At 44.4% G+C, this 24,618-nt stretch overlaps 1 protein-coding gene across 2 annotated transcripts in view; it reads right to left on the bottom strand.

Annotated features, from left to right (window-relative positions):
- The window catches only part of CHD2 (chromodomain helicase DNA binding protein 2), a 1,519,436-nt gene that overhangs the window by 842,623 nt on the left and 652,195 nt on the right, over positions 1-24,618 (bottom strand). For both annotated transcript variants that reach the window (XM_069222751.1, XM_069222752.1), the window contains 2 exons: positions 958-1,148; positions 531-719 (listed from right to left, as the gene is read on the bottom strand). In XM_069222751.1, coding sequence (XP_069078852.1) covers positions 531-719; positions 958-1,148 — 380 coding nt within the window. The remainder of the gene's footprint in view (positions 1-530; positions 720-957; positions 1,149-24,618) is intronic.

Below are 24,618 nucleotides of genomic sequence, written 5' to 3'. Positions count from 1 at the left end.
GACTTTTCTGAACTTTACTCTGAAAATTATGGGGTGGTATGGTAACAACCAGGAAACAAAAAAATGCAATACTTGAGGTTACAAAACTTACTACACATAAGAGAATTTAGCATGCAGCTCATTAGTGGGGGCTCAGACGAGTAGGAAACAAGGATTAACTTAAATATTTCCTATTAACTTTAATAGTAATTTTACCCCTAGTATTTGACAAAAGTAATTCCTTACAGCTGATGAATTCATTTTTGCAGATGACCAGCTACATAATGTGGACTTGAACATCTAACAGTCGCTTACCACACAGCACTTTAATGAAACTTGTAGCTAGCATCTTTCATCAAATTCTACTTTATTGTGCAGCTCTTGTGATTAGTGGCGTAATGTTACAATAATGCTTTCAGTGAGAATGCTCTTTCTTGGTCTTATTAATTGTTTTTAGAAACCTATTTGTTAAGTAAATGTATCTCAATGTCCCAATGAAAACTAAGCACAAACCTGGAGAACTAATGTCTCCAAAACTCCCAATTACTTACTTGTAATACTGCTTCTGTAGAGCAGACATTTCTACCCTGAGAATTTGCTCCACTTTAGCTGGCAGGGATTTCTCTACATCTTTCTTCACTCTACGCAAAAGGAAAGGCTCCAGTACTTTGTGTAGAGTCTGATAACCATTCTCCTTCCCCTTACCATGATCATCCTCAAAGTCTTCCCAAGAGTCAAACCTAAGGGAACAAGAGAGAGGCTACATAAGCGCTTAATACTTAAACCATTCTTTATGTATGCTTGTATATTCATGTTATCTAGTAATTGTCACAACAGATATGCTAAGACACCTTGACAATATGTGTCATAGATGATAAATCACAAACTAGGCAACATTTTTCCTAGTATAGAATCTCTGCTGCTAAAATGCATGCCTGCAAATAATATTCATGCATTAGTAAAAGTAATTGTGCTTACTTTTCTGGCATTAGAAAATGCAACAGTGACCAGAGTTCTTTCAAGGAATTCTGAAGGGGGGTACCCGTAATCAGCAGTCTGTGATTAGACTTAAACTCGATTAACGTTTTGTACAACAGCGAGTCATCATTTTTCAGACGATGTGCTTCATCCACTCCAAGAAAAGCCCAATTAATAATACCGAGGACATTCTAAACCAGGAGAAAAGTAACAATCACAAATAGAACTGACATATGATATTACAACAGGCTTAGAGAGATGATTACTTATGTGACAGGAATAAAAAAGATATAGGGGTAAATGACACATTCTAGGGAATTCACAATGATGTACGAATCAATGAATCAACAAACAAACAATGAACACGTTATGAAGGGTTTAAGCGTCACCTGGGCGCTGACTCCTAAACAGAGAAAGGAGAGAGTGCAGATTAAAAGAGGGTAGGGGAATTCAAACAGCAGGAGTGGAAAGAAAAACCTCTGACATTGCATAGATTGCCTGAAATAGGAAATTGGTTACTTAATTTTAAAAATAGTTTCACAGGTTAATGCTCTTCTGCTGTGCATTTTATGGATGGGGCATAAAATGTATTTATTTTTTTACATAAGGCAGATTCATGACAACTCATCATGATGTTGCCTTAAGTCTAAATTGTTCAAATACATTTTTATTTTTTTGAACCAACTCCTCTTCAAGGGAGGTGATAGGGTCACATGGGAATGTAGAAGAGCACAAATCTGTAGAACTATTGTTGTACAAGTTACTTACCTTCAGTAACAGTATATCTGGTAGGGACATATTCTAGTTGCAGATTCCTTATTTTAGAATTATCTCTGGCGTCAGACTGGATCCAGAGATTTTTCTTCGAGCAGTACCTTTGCACGTCTTTAGGTGGCGTCGGTCGACTCCGCGGGCGTCGTTGGAATTGTGGTCGCTGTGATGACATCACAGTCATACATAGGCACCATTCTGGTGCGCTGACGTCAGTTTCTTTTCACGACTTTCCACACCAGTATCGCTGAGCCATGAAGAACACTGAGAATGGTGCGCCAAAACTAGGGCCCTTACAGGGAAGTACCTGTCCCTAGAAATCAGTTCTCAGTGCGGGTAAGTAACTTGTACATCTGATAGAGACCTCTTAGTTGAAGATTCCTTACCTTAGAATAGATACCCAAGCAATACCATCCCCGGTGTTGGGTTGCGAACTAAGATCACATTAAAAAGTCCTGCAGGACTGAACGGCCAAAATAGCCATCTCTGCGGACTTGACTGTCCAGGCAGTTATGTTTGATGAATGTATGTAAGGACTCCCACGTAGCGGCCTGACAGATATCCAGGACTGGAACCCTGCATGCTAACGCTGTGGTAGCAGCAATTGCTCTGGCTTGCTTTTTCACCAAAGCGTAGCACATCTTGATGCAGAGGACTACCCATCGCGAGATGGTCCTCTTCTGCATCGCCTTCCCTTTCTTCGCACCCACATAACCCAGAAAGAGGTGATTGTCCACCTGGAAATGTTCAGTATGATCTAGGTAGAACGCCAATGCTCTTTTTGGATCCAGACGTTGTAGTCTCTACTCCTCATGACAGGGATGTCGGGGTGCATAAAAAGTAGGCAAGGTGATAGATTGGCCTATGTGAAAGGTTGTTGCCACTTTGGGAAGAAAGGAAGCCCTGGCACGAGCACCACTTTGCCAGGATGCACTGCTAGGAATGGTGGCTTTGAAGAAAGAGCCTCAAGCTCACTCACTCTGCGAGCAGAGGTGATGGCAATCAAAAAAGCTGTTTTAAGGGTCAAGAGCTGTCGAAAACAGTTGTGGAGCGGCTCGAAAGGGGCGCACATGAGGTATGTGAGGACCAAGTTCAAATCCCACTGGGGCATGATGAATGGGACGGGAGGATACATATTAGTGAGGCCTTTAAGAAACCTCCCAACAATGGGAGATTTTTCCAAAGAGAAGGTTGGTCTAGTAGCCTTAAGAAGGCAGTGATGGCAGACAAATATTCCTTGAGGGTGCCCAGAGCAGAACCTTGCTAGGCAAAAGAGAGAATAAAGAGGAGAACCTCTGAGAGCGGTGCAGAGAGGGGATCAACAGATTTGTTGATACACTATGCCACAAATTTTTTCAACGACAGGCATATACCGTTTTGGTGGAGGGACGCCTGGCTGCCAAGATGACATTACAAACTTCGGGTGGAAGGTCAAAAGCCATCAACTGTTGCTGCTACGTCTCCATGCAAGGAGGCGGAGAATGAACAGGTTCGGGTGAATAATCGTCCCCTGCTGCTGTGACAGAAGATGCTCCTGAAGGGGCAGTCTGATGGGAGGATTGATGGCCATGCTCAATAGCTCAGGATAACAGACTCTTTGTGCCCAGTCCGGAGCCACCAAGATTACTTGGGCCCGGTCTTGCCTGATCTTCTTCAGAACTCTGGGCAGAAGTGGTATTGGTAGGAAGGTGTACAGGAGGCGTGAGTTTCACTTGTGATAAAAAAGCGCTGCCGAGCGAGTGCCGCCTTGGAAACTCCAACATGCAAAACAGCTGACATTGCGTGTTCTCGGCAGTGGTGAACAGATCTAACCAAGGCTCTCCCCACTGCTGAAAGAGACCTTGCGCCACCACTGCATGGATACGCCATTCGTGATCGACTATGCATCGATGGCTGAGTTTGTCTGCTCTGACGTTGAGAGAGCCCGCCAGATGTGGAACCATAAGGGAAATGATTGGTGAAACGAAGGAAGGGACCAATTAGAGTACTTCCCGTACAAAATGCCAGTTCGTTCGGCAAATGTGGGAACTTAAACCGGAGGAAATGGACCCTAATCCCCCATTCGTAAAATAAACTTACTGATATATGGTAGGTTCCCACTTTAGTAACAGTAATTTAGAGGCATCCAATTGCCAATTATTCAATAAAATTCCTTAAGAAATTAGAAAGATACTTCAGGATGAGTGATCCAGTTTAGGATTTATTAGGTAGAAGTGAATGACTCCATATTATACAGCATATGAATGAATCGTAGAACAGAGTAGATACTCAGCCAACACGTGTTTCGCCCTATAGGGTGCATTCACCAGGGCTTTCTCAAGGCATGATAAAGATACATTTGTACTTGTAGTAATGAGCTGAATAATTATTGACAACAAATAATCCGTTGGATAGTTAGAGCAACTAATTCAAGGGGTGTTCGGTCAGTCGCGTCTGTCGCCATTGTAAGACGGGCCCTATGCTAACCACCCTTATATGTACAATGTGATTTTGAATCGGAATCTAAAAGGCTTTTGGTTCTAGAAATATTGACATTAACTCGAGATATGTTTAAATATTTTACTCTGTCTTCTGTAGACTACTGTCCCCTGACTCTGGAATTGTTGAGATATGCTCCCAAACCTTTATGTGATATATCTAATGTGATCATAATTGTGGGCACTGGTTGCTTTAAACGTCTTACCTTTGACATAGTGTTCAGAGCGTAACATTGTAGCTCCTTGTCATTCTATCTGTAACAGTAACTAGATGGCAAACACCTTTCACTTGAGAGCATAGACTGAATATGGTTGCAGGGTCCTCATTTACAGATGGGCATTCAAGATGAGATGGATGCAGGAAGCCATCAATCACAACAATTTAATTACTGTGTTCACAAACTGACGTATGAGAAAGAAGAATTTGATTTTGAAATGCTGTCCTTATCGTGTTAGTTTTGCGAACTCTATTTTCAGACTTACATCTGCCCACAAAAATATTTTCATTTTGTCTGAGAGAGGCAATGTCTTCTTTAATTTCACCATGAAACCCTGATGATGCATCAAATTTATCATCTTTTGAATACTGCCTTCACGTTGTTTGAATCTGCTTCCCTTCACTGCCCAATCGCCTAGGTAAAGGTGCACATGAATGCATTTACACTTTTGTTAAGCTTCCACTTCTACTACTAGCAATTCTGTAAATACATTTTGTGGCAAAATTATTTAAAATGTAGTACTTTGAATTGATAATGAACTCCCAACATTATAAATCTGGTGTATTGTACTTCCACTGAGTCAGATGCACTGGTATGTAGAAATACGCGTCTTTGAGGCCAATAGGTAGGACTTCTTGTAACATTGTCGTTTAAAATTTTGGAGTATTAAAAATCTTTAAAAAAAATATTAGATATAGGGGGCTATTACAACTTTGGAGGAGGTGTTAATCTGTCCCAAAAGTGACGGTAAAGTGACGGATATACCACCAGCCGTATTACGAGTTCCATAGGATATAATGGACTCTTAATACGGCTGGTGGTATATCCGTCACTTTACCGTCACTTTTGGGACGGATTAACACCTCCTCCAAAGTTGTAATAACCCCCATAATATTGGTCTTAAGATTAAGGGCACTGATTTTGATCTTGGCAAACGGGTTACTCTGTCAGAAATGTGACGGTTATTCCTTCTATCGTATTACAATCGTCATAGGATATAATAGAATCAGCAGACAAGACATCCGTCACATTTGTGACAGAGTAACCCCGTCCACCAAGATAAAAATCAGGCCCCAAGTCCTATTTGAGATGAGGAAGTATACTGAGTATACCATTTTTTTCCTCTTGTGTAGGTAACTCTATTGCATTGTGTGAAAGTAATTCCTTTACTTTATGTGATCATTCTTCTAGTTTTGTTTCTTCAGTTTTATATTCGAAGGAGTCTTTATGATTTCTATATATTTACTGTATTTTATAATGCTTATTTTCCATTTTTCAGTGGTTATGGGCTGTCATTTTACAATGTTGTATTTTATCCTGCTTCCTACAGCTTTTGTGTGTTATGGGGTGGGATGACAGTCATTTGCTTGGAGTTGAAAAGGTTCTTGTGTTATTTGCCTTTCCAATGCTTTTTCTATGACAAGTCTACCTCTGTGAGATGTTTTGTTGCTACGTCCTGCAATTTGAAAGGCTGTCTATTTGGCTATTTTTAGGATTTCCTCAACCCCTGGTCCAAATAATTGATGTCTTGGTAAAGGCATTTCAATAATATTAGATTGAGCTTTAGGTTTAAAACTTGAGATTTTGAGCTCAGAGTATCTGTGTATAACAATACCAGAATGTTTAAGTGGCAACTGATATTTGTTCCCTCCCGTCCTCCCCATCATTCGACCATAACACCTGATTACCAGTGGTTCTTGTGGATCCCGGTCAATCGGGGCTGCTGGACGGCTTTAGCCTACTCGGTTGACGGCCATCTTTCATTCTGTTATCTGTGCCACTTTTCGACGACATGTTGGGAGGTCGGCGGTCTAGCCGTCAGACTCCTCAAGTGCTAGCCCATTTAAGGCCGGTAATGCTGCGGTCGTGCAGCGGAATACTGTAAACTTCTACTGCAGGTGATAATCCTTTTAAACAATATCATTTTAGGTTTTAATAGTGAACTCTGTTTTTAATAGAGTTCCAATACATTTCTAAGCTTTAATAGTGAATTCTGTTTTTAATACTGAGCTCTGTCTCAATGCATATGTACTGTATCATTGTGCTCTTGCTACCTAGGATCTGTGTCCAGAGGCCCTAGGCAGCAAAATTGTCTCACTGATATTTGTTCCCTCCCCTCCTCCCCAGCATTCGAACATAACACCTGATTACCAGTGGTTCTTGTGGTTCCCAATCAATCAGGGCTGCTGGCCTGCTTCAGCCTACTCGATTGGCGGACATCTTTCCTTCTGTTATATGTGACACTTTTCAACGCCATCTTAGGAGGTCAGCGGTCTAGCCGTCGGACTCTCCTCAAGTGCTAGCCTATTTAAGGCTGATAATGCTGTGGATGCGCAGCGGCTGCGCCTACGGCAGGCCCGTCTGCACCCGTCCGGGCCCAGGGGCCAGTACCCCTGCCCATTTCATTGGGCAAAGGTTATACTATAGTGCAGACTTTCTCCAGTCACTTAGACAGGACCCCAAAGAGAGCTGCCGGGCCTGTTTCAATCTTTCTGAAGCTATTGCAACTTGTGCCTCTCCTGTCAGTGGTGTCCTCAGACCAAATCACTGACTGACCATGGGCCTCAGATATCTCCTCTAAGCGCTTTCCTCCTGGCCAACTGCTGTTGATTGGCCGCCCATAATTTGGACATTAATCTTCTTTTGAGTGAGCGGAAACCAACAGCTCTCTTTCTTACACAAACTTCATGAGTGATCGGCTCCTAACGTAGCCTTAATTCTCCCCAAAGATTACTCAATAATTAGGTTAGACAGAGACTCTGCTAAAGGAGGTGGAATATCTTTTATTTTTAAGGACTCAGTGAAGGTCACCTCTCACCCCCTCCAGTTGCCTGACTGTGAGAGTATGTCTGTTACCATTCTTCTAAATCCTCAGTAGAGCTTTTCAGGGGTCTTAGTATATCGCCCCCGGGCGCAGTGAAACACTTTCTCCAAAAAGTCCCTGAGCAAATCGCTGAATTAATCTGTAGTAAGTCAAACTTCACTATTCTTGGTGACTTCAATATCCACGCTGAAATCCAAGACAATGCTGTTGCTAAAAGCTTCCTAGCTGATATGGCCGCTCTAGACCTAACACAATTGGTCAAAGGGCATACACATAATAAAGGTCATACTATTGACCTAGATTTTTGTAATACTACTGGTCTAACGGCCTTGCTCACCACGCCTTTGGCTTGGTTGGATCATTTTTTTAATCGCTCTTAACTTGGCCACCCCGGTTGCAACTAAACCTTCCCAAATTTCAGCACAACCATATAGGCACTGGCACCTGCTCAAAGCCAGAGACTGGATATGTACTCTAGAGACCCTGAATCCCGGCCTTAAGGGGAAATATGATCTGTTCCCTGGAGTTATTTAACAACTGGATCACCAAAAGCTTAGATATCTTCCTCCCATACACGGTGAAGGCAAGAGGCCATTTGAAAAAAGGTGCTCCCTGGTTCTCCCCTCACCTACGTTTATTAAAGAGGGATTGCAGGCGCCTGGAAAGAAGATGGAGGAAAATATATATCATCTCCTTGAAAGATGAACATAGGAAATCTATTAGGCTGTTTCGTGCGGAAATAAAATCAACACAAAGTACCTTTTATTCTACTAAAATAGAACAGAGCTCTAACTCTCCTAAAGAGATTTTTCATCTTCTAAGACAAACCACTCACATACACTCTTACACTTATTCTGTGGAAGCATCCTATAAATACAGTAACAATCTGGGTTTATTTTTTCAGCAAAAAATCCTAGACATATATACGACCTTCCCGACAGGGACCCCCATTACCCAAGTCCTTAGAGAAGAATCTACCAACCACACAGTTGTGCTTTCGCAATTTCCACCGCTCTCCCTAGAACTGGTGGCAACTCTATTGGAAACTCTTAAATCTGGCTCACCATTGGACCCAGCACCGGCTAAGATTCTAGCGCTGGCTTCATCCATCAAAGCCCTTATTTTGACTGATATGTTGAATCTGTCATTGTCCAGCAGTAGCATTCCTTATCAGTGGAAACACGCTATAGTGAAACCTTTGCTTAAGAAATCTCACTTAGATGCGTCAGTTCTCAATAATTACAGGCCCATCTCCATGTTGCCCACCCTCTCCATGATACTGGAAAAACATGTTATCTCATGTCTCTCAAATTTTCTTGAGGAAAATAATATCCTCCATCCCTCCCAGATGGGCTTCAGACCGCTACATAGCACTGAATCAGCAGTGAGTGGCATTACAGAAGAGGTTAGAAAACGCCATGATCAGGGGCTGGTCTCAGCGATCAGGCTTCTGGATCTCAGTGCCGCATTTGACACTGTGGATCATAATGTCCTTTGTCAAAGAATGAAGGAGATTGGAATTACGGGTAAGGTCCTCAATTGGCTCTCCTCTTATTTAGAGGCAAGATCATTTCAGGTACTAGATCTTTTGTTTCTCTCCAGGTGCTTTAATAGCAGCTGGGGAGTACCACAAGGCTCTTCACTTAGTCCTACACTTTATTTAACATCTACATGTCTCCTCTGGCAAAAATAGTGGAGCCATATGGTTTCATATGCGGATGACACACAACTGGTAGTCTCCCTGACGACTGGGCGATACTCATTGGAGACGGCACTTGCTCCCTGCTTAAGGGCAGTATCTGAATGGATGTCTGAATGTAAACTCAAGTTAAATGGAGATAAAACAGAGGTCATGATCCTAGGACACCTTGCTCGGCCTAACACTATTTCCCCTCTACATCATTCCCTAGGAGATCTGCCCCCTCCTATGTAATACATCAAAAGTTTAGAAGTATGGCTTGACCCATAGTTAACTATGGATCATCAAGCTAAGAAAATCTCTTCCACCTGCTTTGGCACGCTAAGACTCCTCAGAAAGGCATTTAAAATACTTCAATTTATCGCAAAGAGACTCATAATCCAGGCACTCATTATCTCCCGCCTGGATTATGGGAATGCCCTGTACAGCAGTGCCCCAAAATATGTTAAAAAGAAACTACAAGTGGTGCAAAACACTGCTGCCCGCCTTCTTTTTAACAAACCTAGACATGAATCGGCCAAACCGGCTCTATCTACTTTGCACTGGCTCCCAGTTGAGCAGCGAATAAAATTTAAACCACTTTGTTGTATTCACAGAGCCCTTCACAGCAAAGGTCCCCCGCTTCTACGAACCCTTGCTTCCTTACATATTCCTGTTAGGCATCTCAGGTCTTCCTCGACGGCCCTTGCCGTAATCCCCTTAACAAAGAAGGCTAAATGGGGTGGAAGATCAATGGCCTTCCTTGGCGCTAAGTTGTGGAACTCACTGCCATGAGCTTACGACAAACTAGCCACAAACTCTCTTTTTGTCGCCTGCTTAAGACCTGGCTTTTTTGATCCTTATCTGCAGCTGGTGTTTTGAAGTCTTCCGTTTCAGTGCTGGGAGGCCTTCGGGTAGCCATGCGCTATATAAGACCTGATAACATGACATAGGCCCTCATTACGACCTTGGCAGGCGGCTTCTCAGACCGCCGGGCGGCTGCCAATGTAGCCGCACCCCCGCTGCGGCCATTTGGAGATCCCCGCTGAGCCGGCGGGTGGAAACCTAGTTTCTGCCCACCGGCCCACCGGGGATCTCGGCCGCAACACAGGAGCCGGCTCCAAATGGAGCAGGCGGTGTTGCAGCCGTGCAATGGGTGCAGTAGGCAGACAGTGAAAAGGTGCACGGGGCCCCCAGGGGCCTGCGACTCCCCGTACCGCCAGCCTTTTCCTGGAGGTTCAAATCGCCAGGAAAAGGCTGGCGGTAGGGGGACTCGTAATCCCCTGGGCAGCGCTGCTAGCAGCGCTGCCCTGGCGGATTACTACCGCCAGGGCCATTGTGGTGGGAAACCGCCAGCCCCGGCGGTGGGAAACCGCCAGCCCCGGCGGTGCGACCGCAGCGCTTCCGCCGCGGTCGTAATGACCTGGGAAGCACCACCAGCCTGTTGGCGGTGCTTCCATCATAACAGCCCTGGCGGTCTTGTACCGCCAGGGTTGTAATGACCCCCGTAGTCTTGGCTGAATCTCCTGGGTGTTGGAAATGGTGTTACCTTCCTATACAAATGTATTTGCTCTCATTCAGTGTTCCTGAGGTAGATGCTGCAATATCTTGTCTATCTCTTCTCACTGTTGATAGACATATCTTAAATACAGAATGAAAACTAGCTACATACTATTGTGTTGTTGCTGCTCTCTACATTTTTCCCCACTGTTTCTACCTTTTGTTATCTTTATTAGGAGATCCCGAGGAAGAAGGACACAATTACTTACACTGTAAGCATCTGTTTGTAGAATGTAGTGCTTTATATTGACATGCTTTGCATGGTTCTGCCATTTAGTGCTCGGCTAGGACTTTTGCAACTTATTTTTGTTCTAAGAAGTCTTTTGAGTTATGATGCACGATGACGCCAATCTTAGTTGGCAACGCGTATGGGCATCGGTTGTATAGGACATTTTGAGGACCATGCATGGAAGTGTATAAAGAAAGTCTGCAGCAGCTGCCACTGGCTCTTAGGGAGGCTGGTGGGCAAATCTGAATCTACACTATAGGCTATGAACAGATGCTTACAAGATAATTAACTTTTTCCGTTCGTAGAATGTGTGGCTGCAGATACATGCTCTACACAGACTGTAAAGTAGTGTTACCAAAAGCAGTGGTCAGCCAATGGATGATGTAGATGCTTGAAACAAAGTTCTTAGAACCATCTGACCAACTCTAGTCTCCTGGCAAACTAAGAGGCACAAACAGTAGTGTTTAGTTAATGTGTGAGGAGTGGCCCATGCATCTGCCTTGCAAATGTCAGTTATAGGAATGTTACCCACAAAGTGCCATAGTGTCTCCTTTCCTACAGGTAGAATAAGCTAAATTTGACTTATGTAAATGAAGGAGGTAACATATAATATCCTGGAATGCAGGTTAAGGAGTGTACAGGTGCCTAGGAATACAGTGATGGATAAACATTTTCCATCAGGCAGCATAACTGGCACGCACAGTGCGCCTGTGTGCTTCTTTGAGAATGTCCAGGAATTCTTGAGGGTGATTGAGATAACCAAACTCTAGAACCTCAGGAGCTGAATTGCTAGATTGAGCTGTCTGGGGTCTGATTGTCTGATCTTGTCTTGGTCCCTTGTGAGAAGGTTAGGCCAGTTGGGCAGCTTCTCCTGAGGTACTACAGACATCTCTATAAGGGTTGAGAACCTTGGTTGTCTGGCCACATGTGAGCCACTACCATGAGGGAAGGTCGTCAAAGTTTCTTGACCACTTATGGAAGGAGTGTGAGAAGAGGAAAAGCATAGGCAAAGATCACTGAAAATTTAATTTATAAAGCACTGCGCATTGACTGGGGTGTGTGGAAACTGGGAAGTGAAATTTTGGAATTTTGTGTTGTGGTAAAGAGTTCGATCTCAGGGACCCCCAAAGACGAAATGGAGAAGTACCTTTTGCGGGCGGAGTCGTAGAATGATTGCTGCATTCTGCTGAGTAGGTCGGCAAAGTTGTCAACTCCTGGGAGGTTTACTACACCAAGAGGTGTATCCGATGGTGAACCGCCTAAACTCAAACTCTCTGCGCTAGGGCGGACAACGGCAAGGAGTGTGTGCCACTCTGTTTCTGTAGGTAATAAACATATATTGGATCTCTAGGTGACGGTTTACATCTTTTCTCCATACAAGGGTGTTACTGGTTTGAACTCAGCTGGTTTTAAGAAAACCTTCCACACCTTCTTAATTTGTGGAGTAATGCTTAATAGCAGTGGTAGAAACTGGTTTCTCCTTTGTAAAGGGCTGAGTGTCTCTATTAAAGAGAACGCAAGTCCTCTTTTCTAAATTGGACACTATGGGGGCCGCCCAAACACCGCACCGCGGTCAAATGACCGCGGCGGTGATTCTAACTTTCCCGCTGGGCCGGCGGGCGATCTCAAGAAGATCCGGTGGGCGATCTCAAGAAGATGGCCCGCCGGCCCAGCGGGAAAGCCCCTGCAAAGAGGAAGCCGGCTCCGAATGGAGCCGGCGGATTTGCAGGGGTGCGACGGGTGCAGTCGCAAAGCAGACACTGAAAATCATTATGGGGCCCTGTTAGGGGGCCCCTGCACTGCCCATGCCAGCGGCATGGTCAGTGCAGGGGCCCCCAGGGGCCCCACGACACCCGTTCCCGCCAGCCTCTTCCTGGCGGTGTAAACCGCCAGGAACAGGCTGGCGGGAAGGGGGTCGGAATCCCCATGGCGGCGAGGATTCCCTGGGCCAGGGGTAAACCGGCGGTCAGAATTGCCCATGAAGCACCGCCAGCCTGTTTCAAACCGCCAGGGTCAGAATGAGGGCCTATATTTTTCTGCAGCCCATTTAATTACACTATCATAGACTTGTAGACCATTTGGCAGAGAAGCTCTATATGGATATAATTACACCTACAATACAGGTGAATTTCTTTCAGCATCTTGCCAGTGGGTCATCAATGTCTTGTAATTAAGATTCCATTTCTTCTTTGGAAGAATGACTTCCTGCTCCTCTCGAAATACTCCTTCCCCTAAAAAACTCCTCTGACGTGTTTGAGGTTACAGGTCTACATACCTCCTATTGTCTGTTGCAGTCTGTGTCTTCTCTAGGTTTCTACAATACTAGTGAACTTGGTTCTCTGTGTTCTTGTAAGGCATCATGAAAGCCAAGATATCAATCAGACTTCGAAGTGAGATTTGATTTGAAAGCCAACCGTGGAACCTAAGACTCAAAAAGACAACATTTCAGTAGTTGAGACCAATAAACTGCCAAGGACAATCAGACTTAAAGGATTTCAAGGATATCAAAACTGTAAGGCGCTTGAAGTCATTAAAAATAAAATATCTCTAGGAGCAGAGCTAGATCTTTCCTTTTTGATCATGATAAAAACAAGCATTGCTTCTTCTGGTGTGGCGTGGTTTTGAGGGTTCTTTATGTTTCTGTTTTACTGACTGCTCCATAGGGTGATTGTTTTATTTACATCAAGTGATTGTCTGTAGTCTTGCACTGCAGTATTTGGCTCTTAAGGGGGATCACCTTGCGTCACTGAGGACATATTTTCTTTAAGGGCCTTTTCTACACGTTTATCTGGAGGTGGGTTGATGACTTCCACATATTGTGAGTCAATCTCTTCTTCATCAAGGTCGACCCGGGCCTCTTCTGCAGCCTGCAACTCATTCTCCAAAAACCCATATCAAATATGCGTGGTTCTAGCTTTTTCAGTCAGGAAACATCTGTTATCTGGTCTGTTTTTTGGTCATTTCCATTTTTGCCCAATGCACTAAGTTTTTCTTATTCTTTAGAAATGTTGGTTTAAAGATCATATGCCAAGCACCTTGAGAATTTCTCATGGCAGCTAGGACAGAATCTGTACACAGTATTCTCCATCTCTATTCAGAAAATGGACTGGAAGAGGCCCAAAGGTCACAAACCCATCCACAGTCATTCTCCAAACTGGTGGAAAATGACACTATCCCACCTCAGTGCCGAACTTCAACATCAGGTACATCTTCAACCTATTTTTTTCAAGAATAAATGTTGTATATCCATTGACAATAACAGTTCTTACATTTGTTTGTAACTCAATCAGCAAAAAAAAAAGGTAAAAAAGTGGTGACATATTGGGGCACTGAGGGCTTAAGGTCAAGGTAAAAAAGAGTCATGACTCAGTCTGTAGCCAACACCCTCAAGAAAACTTTGAAAAACAAGCTACAACCACCACCAGACCGAATAATGTGCAACATGTGAATGTAGAAGATGGTAACTCTACAAAACCTTTAGAACACAAATAGGTCTGTTTTAATATGCTATGATCATGCGATGGAAGTGAGAAGCAGTAGCATAGCAAAGATGCCATGGGCCCTAACACAGGAAAGGAAAGTGGCCCATTTGGCTGCTGCTGCTGTAGTAAAATACAGCATTGCCAGGGTCCAATAGGCCCCTCAGGCACTCTGGGCCCTACAGTCACTGCACCAGCTGCATCAATGGTAGCTACACCCCTGCGACAAGCATAACTAGGAACAGAGCAAGGCACACAGGAGGGAGACAGCAAGAGCTGACAGTGAGGGATATAACTGTGAACTAGTCCTTCAAGCAGTTGAATGCAAGCACTGCATTGGATGCCAAAGAATACAGCCAACAGCATCAGATGATGGAGAAATACCTCTCTGGGCTCAAACAAGGAATGACTGACAAAGTTTCAAGCAATAGCCTGGCAGATCAAAAAAGAGCAAGGGTTGAGGGTCTTCTGGCTCTCCCTGTTTTCATCACATGCACACTTCTATGTAGATGCTCTTATATGAGGAGAAAGACAGTATCAGAGTGACTGCTTCCACAAACAATTGACTTAAGACTTCATACCCACAGTGCTCATCACTTTTAAGATAAAACAAGAAGTGTGCATTGCTTGATGTAAGAGTTGGCTTACAAGGCTTCCCTGTATATCTTGGACCAGAAGATCCCTACAGATTCTCACCTATACAGACTTGGCTCTGGTAAAAAAAAGGGAAGTAAGTAATGTTCAATCTAAGAAAGAGCAATAGGATATTTAAGGGGTAATTTATTTGGCAAGTCTGTTTTGAAGCAGTGTTCCCTGCATCTAGGCTATTGCACGTAAGAAAATAAGTTACTTACCTGTAACTGTAGTTCTCCAGTATTGGAATCTTTCATAGATTCACATGCTTGAATCATTCCCCGTCGTCGAGATGGGAGTCCCGGTACAATTTTCACAAGTAATGTTAAAACATATTGAAGAGAAAAAGGCCCTAGGCCTCTTCAATTTCATAGTCTATCAGAGTCATTTTGTGAAAAGGACCAAACCTGATCCTCCACCAATCAGGCGACAGCACCCTTCAGAACCTCCTGAGAGAAGCTCTAGCACCTCAGATTTTCCAAGCACAAGTGCTTATATTATGTTGAATATATGTATAAATAGAAAGAAAGAGGTGAAGTGAGCTTCTCCGGGGAGGCGGGTGGGTCGCATGTGAATCTATGAACGATTCCAATACTGGAGAACTACAGTTACAGGTAAGTAACTTATTTTCTTACTCCAGTATTGGAACTTTCATAGATTCACATGCTTGAATCAGAGTAGAAAGCAATAACTATGCACATTGTAAAATGACAACATCTTTAATAAACAAAATATCTTAAACCACAAACCCTTCTTATCATCATGCATAAATTGATGAAGTATAAGAGTGTACTGACATATGTCTCTCTCTCTCTCTATATATATATATATAAATATATATATTTATATATATATATATATATATATATATATATGTATATATATATATATATATATAAATATAACTATCTACTTATCTCTAATATATATAGAGATATACCTGTGGGATACATGATGAAATTTGAATAACAAAACAGTAATAAAACATCATAAGACACTACTGTAACATGATCAATGTCTGAAAACCCGCTTATTTATGGGATTATGATAGCGTTCTCTTATCTTTAGATGCATTTCTGTTTTTTTTTTTTTTTCAATGTGCATACCTGTTCTAGGATGGAGGGATGTAGGAGAAATGGCTCACCTTCACCTGAAGAGATTCCTGAGAACCGCCTGGCCCACTGCTACCTCTCCGTGCGAGAGGGACTCCAAGCAATAGTGCTTAGTGAAGGTATGGCAGCTCTTCCATGTTGCTGCCCTACATATGTCTTGTAGTGGCACTCCGGCAAACAGTGCCGCTGACGATGAGACTTTTCTCGTCGAGTGAGCATGCACAGATGACTGCAAAGGTTTGCCCGCTGCCTGATGGCAGATGCGAATAGCAGAGGCGATCCATCTAGAAATACTCTGCTTGGATAGCGGGTACCCCTTCCTAGGAGCACTGTACGCCACAAATAGCTGATTAGAGCGCCAAAAAGATTTAGGGGGTTATTCTAACTTTGGAGGAGGTGTTAATCCGTCCCAAAAGTGACGGAAAAGTGACGGATTTACCACCAGCCGTATTACGAGTCCATTATATCCTATGGAACTCGTAATACGGCTGGTGGTATATCCGTCACTTTACCGTCACTTTTGGGACGGATTAACACTCCTCCAAAGTTAGAATAACCCCCTTAGTCCTGTCCAAATAAAATTGAACGCATCTTTTCACGTCTAAAGAGTGTAATGCCCTCTCCGCTGGAGTAGATGGATGAGGGAAAAAAGACTTGAAGACCAAAGGTTCGTTCATGTGAAAGTCTGACGGAACCTTTAGAATAAAATGCGGGTTAGTGCGCATTAGTAGTCTATCTTGTTTAAGCTGCAGGAATGGCTCTTGGATGGACAGCGCTTGCACCTCACTGACCCGCCTAGCTGATGTAAGAGCTATCAATAAGGCAACCTTCCACGACAAGTACTTGAGGGAAGCACAGTGGATCGGTTCAAATGGATGCTTCATCAGTTGTGCCAAAACAATATTCAAATTCCACGAAGGAGGTGGCGTTCTGTAAGGAGGGTAAACCCTGAAAAGCCCCTTTAGAAATCTCTTAATCAGCCGAGAAGAGAAGAGCGAGGGTGTGTCATCTGAACGTCTGTATGCAGCTATGGCTGCTACATGAACTTTAATGGACGAGTGTGCTAGGCCAGATCGAGCTAACTGTAAGAGATACGGCAATATTACTTCTGGTGGTGAGAGTAGAGGGTCGATTTGACGCTGATGACACCAGGCACAAAATCTTTTCCATTTACACTGATACGCCTTGTTAGTGCTATCCGCTCTGGCCTTTGACAAAATATCTCTGCAATCCTGCGGGATGTTCAAATGCGCAAATTCTCTGTGGTGAGGAGCCATGCTGATAACCGCATTGACTGCGGATCGGGGTGCCGAACTTGGCCGTTGTTCATTGTTAGTAAATGAGGTAACGGCTCCAGTGGAATATGGGGTTTGACTGACAGAATGAGGAGCTCTGTGAACCAATGTTGGCGCGGCCAGTACGGGGCTATCAGTATGAGAGTGCACGGTTCTGTTTTCATCTTCGTGAGGACCCTTGGGATCAACGGAATGGGAGGAAAGGCGTAAGCAAAGATGTCTGACCAGACTATCGAAAACGCATTCCCCCAAGATCCCTTTTGGTGATGCCAACTTGCGAAGAACTGGCATTTGGCGTTGTCCTTGTTCGCAAACAGATCCACTGTTGGTGTTCCCCACTGGGAAAAAATCTGGGTCAGTACTGTCTGGTCTAGTTCCCACTCGTGGCAGTCCGATTTCTGCCTGCTGAGTGCATCTGCTGCCTTGTTGTTTATTCTCGGCAAGTGTACCGCCGATAGTGTGATGCCTTGCTGCGAGGCCCAGTTCCAGATCGCTTGGGCTTCCCTGGAGAGGGTGAGAGATCTTGTACCTCCTTGTTTGTTGAGATAGTGCATCGTAGTGGTGTTGTCCGTTCTTATCACCACTCGCGATCCAGAGATTCTTGGGAGAAACGCTTGTAAAGCGAGGTGCACTGCCCTGAGTTCTAGCCAATTGATATGCATGGATGCCAGATGGGTTGGCCATTTGACACTTATTTTCAGGTCCTGTAATACTGCGCCCCAGCCTTCCAGTGAAGCATCTGTTGTTATGGTCCATGGGGCTGGCTGTTGAAGAAACGAGAGACCGATTGACAGATGATGCTTTTGAGACCACCACTTGAGAGTTTTGATCATTATCGGAGTTATTTGTATCCGGTCTTCGAAAGTGCCTGATACTTGGAGCCATTGACGATTTAGCTGCTCCTGCAAGGGGCGCATCTTTAGCCGACACAGAGGGATCAGAGGTATGCATGAAGACATCATGCCCAATAGTGATTTGAAGAGACGGACTGTAACCTTTCGTCTTCTGTGTATGAAACTCCCTAGGGTTAGTAATCTTTGTTGTCTCTCTAACGTGGGACATGCCATGCCGGATTCTGTGTTCAGTTTTGCTCCCAGAAAAGTAATACTGCGTACTGGTAGAGGGTTGGACTTCTCCCAGTTGATTGTGAATCCGAGATTGGTCAGTAAGGAAACGCACTTTCTTGTTGACTTGTGTGCTCCTGCGTAAGTCTTTGCCTTTATTAACCAGTCATCTAAGTATGGAAAGACCTGGTGCTTTCTTCTCCTGAGAAAGGCTGCCACTGGTGCTAGGCATTTGGTAAATATTCTTGGGGCTGATTTGAGCCCGAAGGGAAGGACGCGATATTGATAATGGCTCCCGGCTACGGTGAATCTCAAATACTTTCTGTGGGCAGGGTGGATGGGTATGTGGAAGTATGCGTCTTTGAGGTCTAGTGATGACATAAAATCTCTTTGATTGAGACGCAGAAGGACGTCTTGCAGGCTGATCATTCGAAACCATTGCTATTTTAGGTATACATTTAGTTGCCTTAAATCGAGGATCGGCCTCCAATCCTTCCACTTTTTTCGAATGATGAAGAACCTGGAATAAAATCCTGTTCCTCGTTGAGCCCGAGGCACTTTCTCTATAGCTCCCTTGAGAAGGAGCTTGTTGACTTCTTCTTTGAGTTGTTGAGGATATCTTGAAGGAGTCCTGCGGTGAGGGTTGGAGGGAGGTATCTGGACAAATTCTAAAGTATGGCCCCGTTCCACTAATTGTAGGACCCACTTGTCTGACGTAATGGTTTGCCATTGACTGAGAAATAAGGAAAGTCTCCCGCCCAGGGTGACAGGAGGAGGACTGAGCGTAGCCGGCGCCTCGAAAACATCAGGTTCTACGAGCGGAATCTTTGGTGGGGCGGGTTGAACGTCCACGGCCTGCCAGTCTACTATAGGCTGGTTGAGTCGGTTGCCTTTGGGAGTAGTATGGACGATATTGTTGTGAAGATGATGGATAGGAAGAATATCTCTGTTGTTGATATCCCCCTCTGTAAGAGGGTTGGCCACGCCCCCTAGGACGAAAGGACGATCTTCGATATTGCAGGGTCCCTAAAGACCTTGCCGTGTCCGTTTTAATTGACTGTAGGGCTTCGTCCACATGTTTCCCAAATAGCCCTTGGCCATCAAATGGTAAGTCTAGGATTTTATTCTGGACTTCTGGGCAAAATGAGGTGGCTTTGAGCCAGCCCTGTCTTCTTAATACAGCAGCACCTGCAAGCTGTCTGAAAGCAGTGGTTGCTATATCCATTGCACAGTCTATAAGCTCTGCAGACGTGCGTTGACCTTCTTGTACAGTCTTATTTGCCTCTGATTTTACGTCTTCTGGCAGTTGATTAATAAAAGGTGCAATATCCGCCCAAAGCTGTCTGTCGTATCGAGACAAAATAGCCAAGGAGTTGGCAGCTCTAAGCACTAGGCTTGCCATAGACGAAAATCTTTTCCCTATGTTATCTAGCCGCCTACCCTCCTTATCTGGGGGCGCGGAAATCGGAGCAGAAGGATTTTTTGATCTTCTTTGAGCCGCCTGAGCTACTACTGAATCTGGAGGAGGATGTCAAGCATGTTGGTGCATCATCAGGAGCTTTGTATTTCTTATCCAGACGTGGCAAAACTGCTGTGACTGTTGCCGGATTACTCATGACTTTAAGGCCTTCTTCCCACAGGTAGTTCACCATCGGGATAGAGCGCACAGACTTCTGAAAGGGCTCTTTAAAATCATATAGGAAACAATCTGTTTGGTTCGTAGGTAGCGGTAAAGCAAAACGCTTGGCTGCCCTCTCTATGAGATTGTGAAAACCTCCAATGTCTTCAGGTGGGGACTCCACCTTCGAATGAGAAGGAGAAGATGGAGCAGGAATAATATACTCGTCCCACTCTGAGTGAGTGTCTATGAGCTCTCCTTCCTCCTGATCTCCTTCTGAGATGTCAGTGTCTTGGGGAATTGTCATGTCCGGGGTGGCCACATCTGTGAGATGCAAAGACGTTGGTCTTTGATGTGGAGTAGAAACACCAGAAATGGGCGATGGAGGAGGCTGTTCTCCTTGTGGAGGAAACCTTCTGTTGTAATCCACTAACAAGGCCAGTAAGCAGGTCGGAAGGAATATACGCTCCCTGCTGATACTGCTGATGCTCAGAGTAAGCCTGGGGATCATAAGCTTCCTCATATTCCTCCTCTTCCTGGTATTTTACATTCAATTCAGAGGGGCTGTGGGCTGTTCCAAAAGGCCCATCTTCATCTGAATCTTCATCTCCCTCCAAAAGATGTACTGGTACCAGGGAGGATACCTTACTAGGTGATGTGTGGGTTGGAGTTAACTTTTCTCCTCTTTTTTGATGTTTTTCCCTCGTCAACGGTGTCGTCGTCGACGTGTAAATTGACTTTGTCATGGACGGTGCCGTCGACGCTGGACGCACCGTTATTTTAATAGCAGAAAGCTTCGCCGACGAGTCTACCGTCGACGAAGGTAGGGCTGACACTGACATCAGCGCCGTTGCCGATGACGAGGTGTAGACGGTCGTCGACGCTGATGTCGTTGCAGTTCTCGTCGACGGGGGTGTACTTGTTCTCGTCGACGATGTCGCCGATGGAGCCGTTGCCGATGGAAATCCTGAAGTAGCTGTTGTCGTCGGCAATGCGCCCACCAACGGTGCCGTCGATGGGGAATCCGTCGACGAGGCCTTTTTTCCAGTCACTGAGGATGGCTTTTTGAAAGGCACAGATGGTGGAACAGATGAAGATTTTGTGTGCCTCTCAGAACTGGAAGAATGTCTTTTCCCCTCTTTACTTGAGAGTTTAGTTGGGGAAGAAGATGGGCTGCGACCCTTATAAGACCCTGAAGCAGTCTTTTTGAGGGCTTTCCTTGAGATTTGTGAGGGAGATCTAGAGCGTGATCTTGCCCTTTTAGTTGATCTCTTGGATGTTGATGATTCCTCACTCTCAGAACCAGAAACTGGATCCTTCCTATGCTTTAGTTTCTGCAGCCATATTAATAATCTCCTTCTCTATCTTTTAAGGTCTTAGAAGAAAAAGTACGGCAAATCTTACAGTCCTTGGCTGAATGATCTGGGTACAGGCAGTAAATGCAGTCTTGATGAGGGTCTTCAGAATGAAGTCTTTTCTTCCCACAAGTCTTGCAGTCTCTAAAGAGACTTTTCTTTTCCTTGTCAGACATAGTTGAAAAATAGCTGACAAATCCAAATAAATGAGTTTCTCTGAGAGAAAAAGAGCTGAATAAAGGTGTGAAGACAGAGCAGAGCTCTGAGGAGACTCCCTAGCACGACGTGCGGTAGAAAATCTGAGGTGCTAGAGTTTTTCTCAGGAGGTTCTGAAGGGTGCTGTCGCCTGATTGGTGGAGGATCAGGTTTGGTGCATTTCACAAAATGACTCTGGTAGACTATGAAATTGAAGAGGCCTAGGGCCTTTTTCTCTTCAATATGTTTTAACATTACTTGTGAAAATTGTACCGGGACTCCCATCTCGACGACGGGGAATGAATCAAGCATGTGAATCTATGAAAGTTCCAATACTGGAGTAATTTAATGCTGCTCAACCTACTGTTGTTTTGAACTGCTAACCATGGCCAAAGCAACATCTATTTAACATCTTTTTTAGCTCATGGAAATGCAAAATGATCTAAGCCCACGCTCTTTGACCCTTACTACCAAATAGTTGGAGTGGCAGCACTCACTGCTCTTGAAGTTTGGCACAGGCTCTGTGCTGTCTGTAATGAGAATCCTCTCCCCTCCTTCTCCAAAGTAGGTAGGCTACTTACTGACTGAGGAAAAAGATACCTTGAGGATAATTACTGTGGAGAGTGTAGGACACAACCCTTTTGGACACTCAGTTGCTCAGAGCACCCACAAGACACTTGTCATATGGGTTCAATGAATGGAGAACATATTCCCAAGGGTGATGGCAGGGGCCACCTGGTCCCAGAGCCTTTAAACAGACTGCCTGGCCTAGTTGGGCTTTGTGAAGCTCGTTTGGTTTTCCTGCAGATCAAATGTTTTTTTTATTTCCTAAGTATTGCATACAATGCAAACTACTTTGAGGTACTCTTTACTGAAAAAGGAGAATCTACACTAGCACCTGTGCTACAGAAGTGTTGCGTCTACTGCTGAAACCATATTAAAGACCAAGAATGTGAAAGGGAGCCCTGTTGGTATGGTAATATGTACCTGAGAAAGCACCAGACAGCACACAGTTATGAACATTACTTATTTAGAAATATCAACACTAAACAGTTTCACAAGCAAATGGGTACAAACACACTACCCTCCAAGATTATCAGTCAGGCCATGGTGTACCAGAGAGATATCCATCATCCAAGTGGTAGTCACTGCCTTCTATATCACAGATGATAATGACCACTATCTTCTCATATTTCAGGAACTCACTGTAGTATTCCATACAGTCATTTACCCTACCTCATCCAATATCACCATAGATGAACAAATTACTTTCCTTCAGTAACACTCTTTTTTGGGTGTACTCTACCTCACTGCAGATACTTCACCTTTAGAATATTCCCCAGGTGTTAGATTGGATCTTGAAGTTTTCATAGCAGTACTCTTGCACAAAGTTAGGTGGTGTTGAGCAGCTCCAAGATGACCTTGTTCTGCCCTAGCAGTGAGGGATTAGAGCCACACAAACGTGCCACCTCTTTCACTGACATGAGTTTCCTGATTGACTCTTTCTGCCCCTCCGACACGGAACACAAAAAAATTGGAGGTACCAATGGGCAGACATCTAAATTAGAACATTTGTAGATGGTGCAAAGAGACAACAGCACTGAACCAGTGGTGGGAGGGCTTTGAAAAATTTGTAGAATCTACCAGAGAGAGAGTTACCAAAATAACCTGCTCTTCTATTAGATACAACCCGCAAGGTGTAATCTTTAGAAAATATACCAAGGCAGTGCCTTGCAAGGTGGAGTGTCTGTGCAGAGAGCTATTATCAAAAACTCCTGCAGGACTGCATGGGTGAAATGCCCTTATTGGTGGAACTGGTGGTCAAAACAGTAATGTTTCTTGAACATATGCACTGGCACCCACTTTGTGGCCTGGTAGATGTCAAGATAGGCACTGCCCATGCCAACGCAGAGATAGCAGCCTTGGACCTGGAAGAGTGGGCCTACAGTCGTTCTGGAGGTCGCTTCCTAACCAAAGCATAGAAGATTTTAATGCTGAAGGCTATCCATCTAAACGGAGTCCTTCTTAGCACCGGCTTTGATTTCTTAACATAAGAGAATCCCACAAAAAGCTGATGATCCACCCATTGGTCGTTGCTGCAATCAATGTAAAAGCTCAAGGATCTTTTGGGATCCAGTTGATGGAGTCTCCCCTCCTCTTTCAAGCAGCGAAGAGAGACATAGAAAGTTGGGAGGGTGATGGATTTCCCAACATGATGTGACAACCTTAGGCAAAAAGGTTGGCTTGGTGCTCAGCCGCAGCTCATTTGGAAGAAGGCTGTATAGGGAGCTGTACCAGGAGAGCCTGGGACTCATTCGTGTGATAAGGGGACACGATTGCAATGAAGAAGATGGCTTTAACAGTCGAAAAATGCAACAAGCAGCTGTGCGTGGGCTCGAACTGGGTACACATAAAGAACATCAGTACCAAATTAAAATCATACTGTGGTATCACAAGCAGTTTTGGAGCGAACAAGTGAGTCTAACATTTAATTAAACACCTCACAGCAGGTGACTTAAAGACGGTTGGACCAGCAAATGGAAAAAAGGCCAAAAGGGACAGATAACTTTAAGGGTGGCCACTGAAAGACCTTGCTGGGTCTAAGATAAAACAAACATCAAAACTTTGCCAGTTTAGCTGGTAAAGGGTCTGTCTTAATTAACTACCTCACAGCAGGTGATTTAAACAAAGGCGGTTGGACCAGCAAATCCAAAAAGGCCAAAAGGGACAGATTCCTTTCAGGGTGCCCACTTAAAGCCCTTGCTTGGTCCAAGATAAAACAAACAACAAAACCTTAACAGTTAAGCTGGTAAAGGGTCTGTCTTGCAGACTCCACACCAGGCCAGATATATGTCCCAGCACTCTGCGTAAACAGATTTTGTAGAGGAATGCCTGGGCACAGACATGAAAGCTACAACCTCAGGAGATAAGTTGAAAACAGTCAACTGCTACAGCTCAATCTCGAAACATGGAGGTGTGGACTGCACAGGTTTGAGTGCAAAACCCTGTCCTGCTGCAGCGACAAAAGATCCTCCCGAATCGTAGCCTAATAAGAGGACATATGATCATGACCAGAAGTTCAATGTACTACACTCTCTTGGTCCAAAGCAGAGCCACTAGGATGACATGGGCCCAGTCACAGTGACGCAGTGG

This window comes from Pleurodeles waltl, chromosome 3_1 (genome assembly GCF_031143425.1).
Source record: "Pleurodeles waltl isolate 20211129_DDA chromosome 3_1, aPleWal1.hap1.20221129, whole genome shotgun sequence".
Taxonomy (NCBI): Eukaryota; Metazoa; Chordata; class Amphibia; order Caudata; family Salamandridae; genus Pleurodeles; species Pleurodeles waltl.
This window is presented reverse-complemented; position numbering and strand designations above follow the sequence as displayed.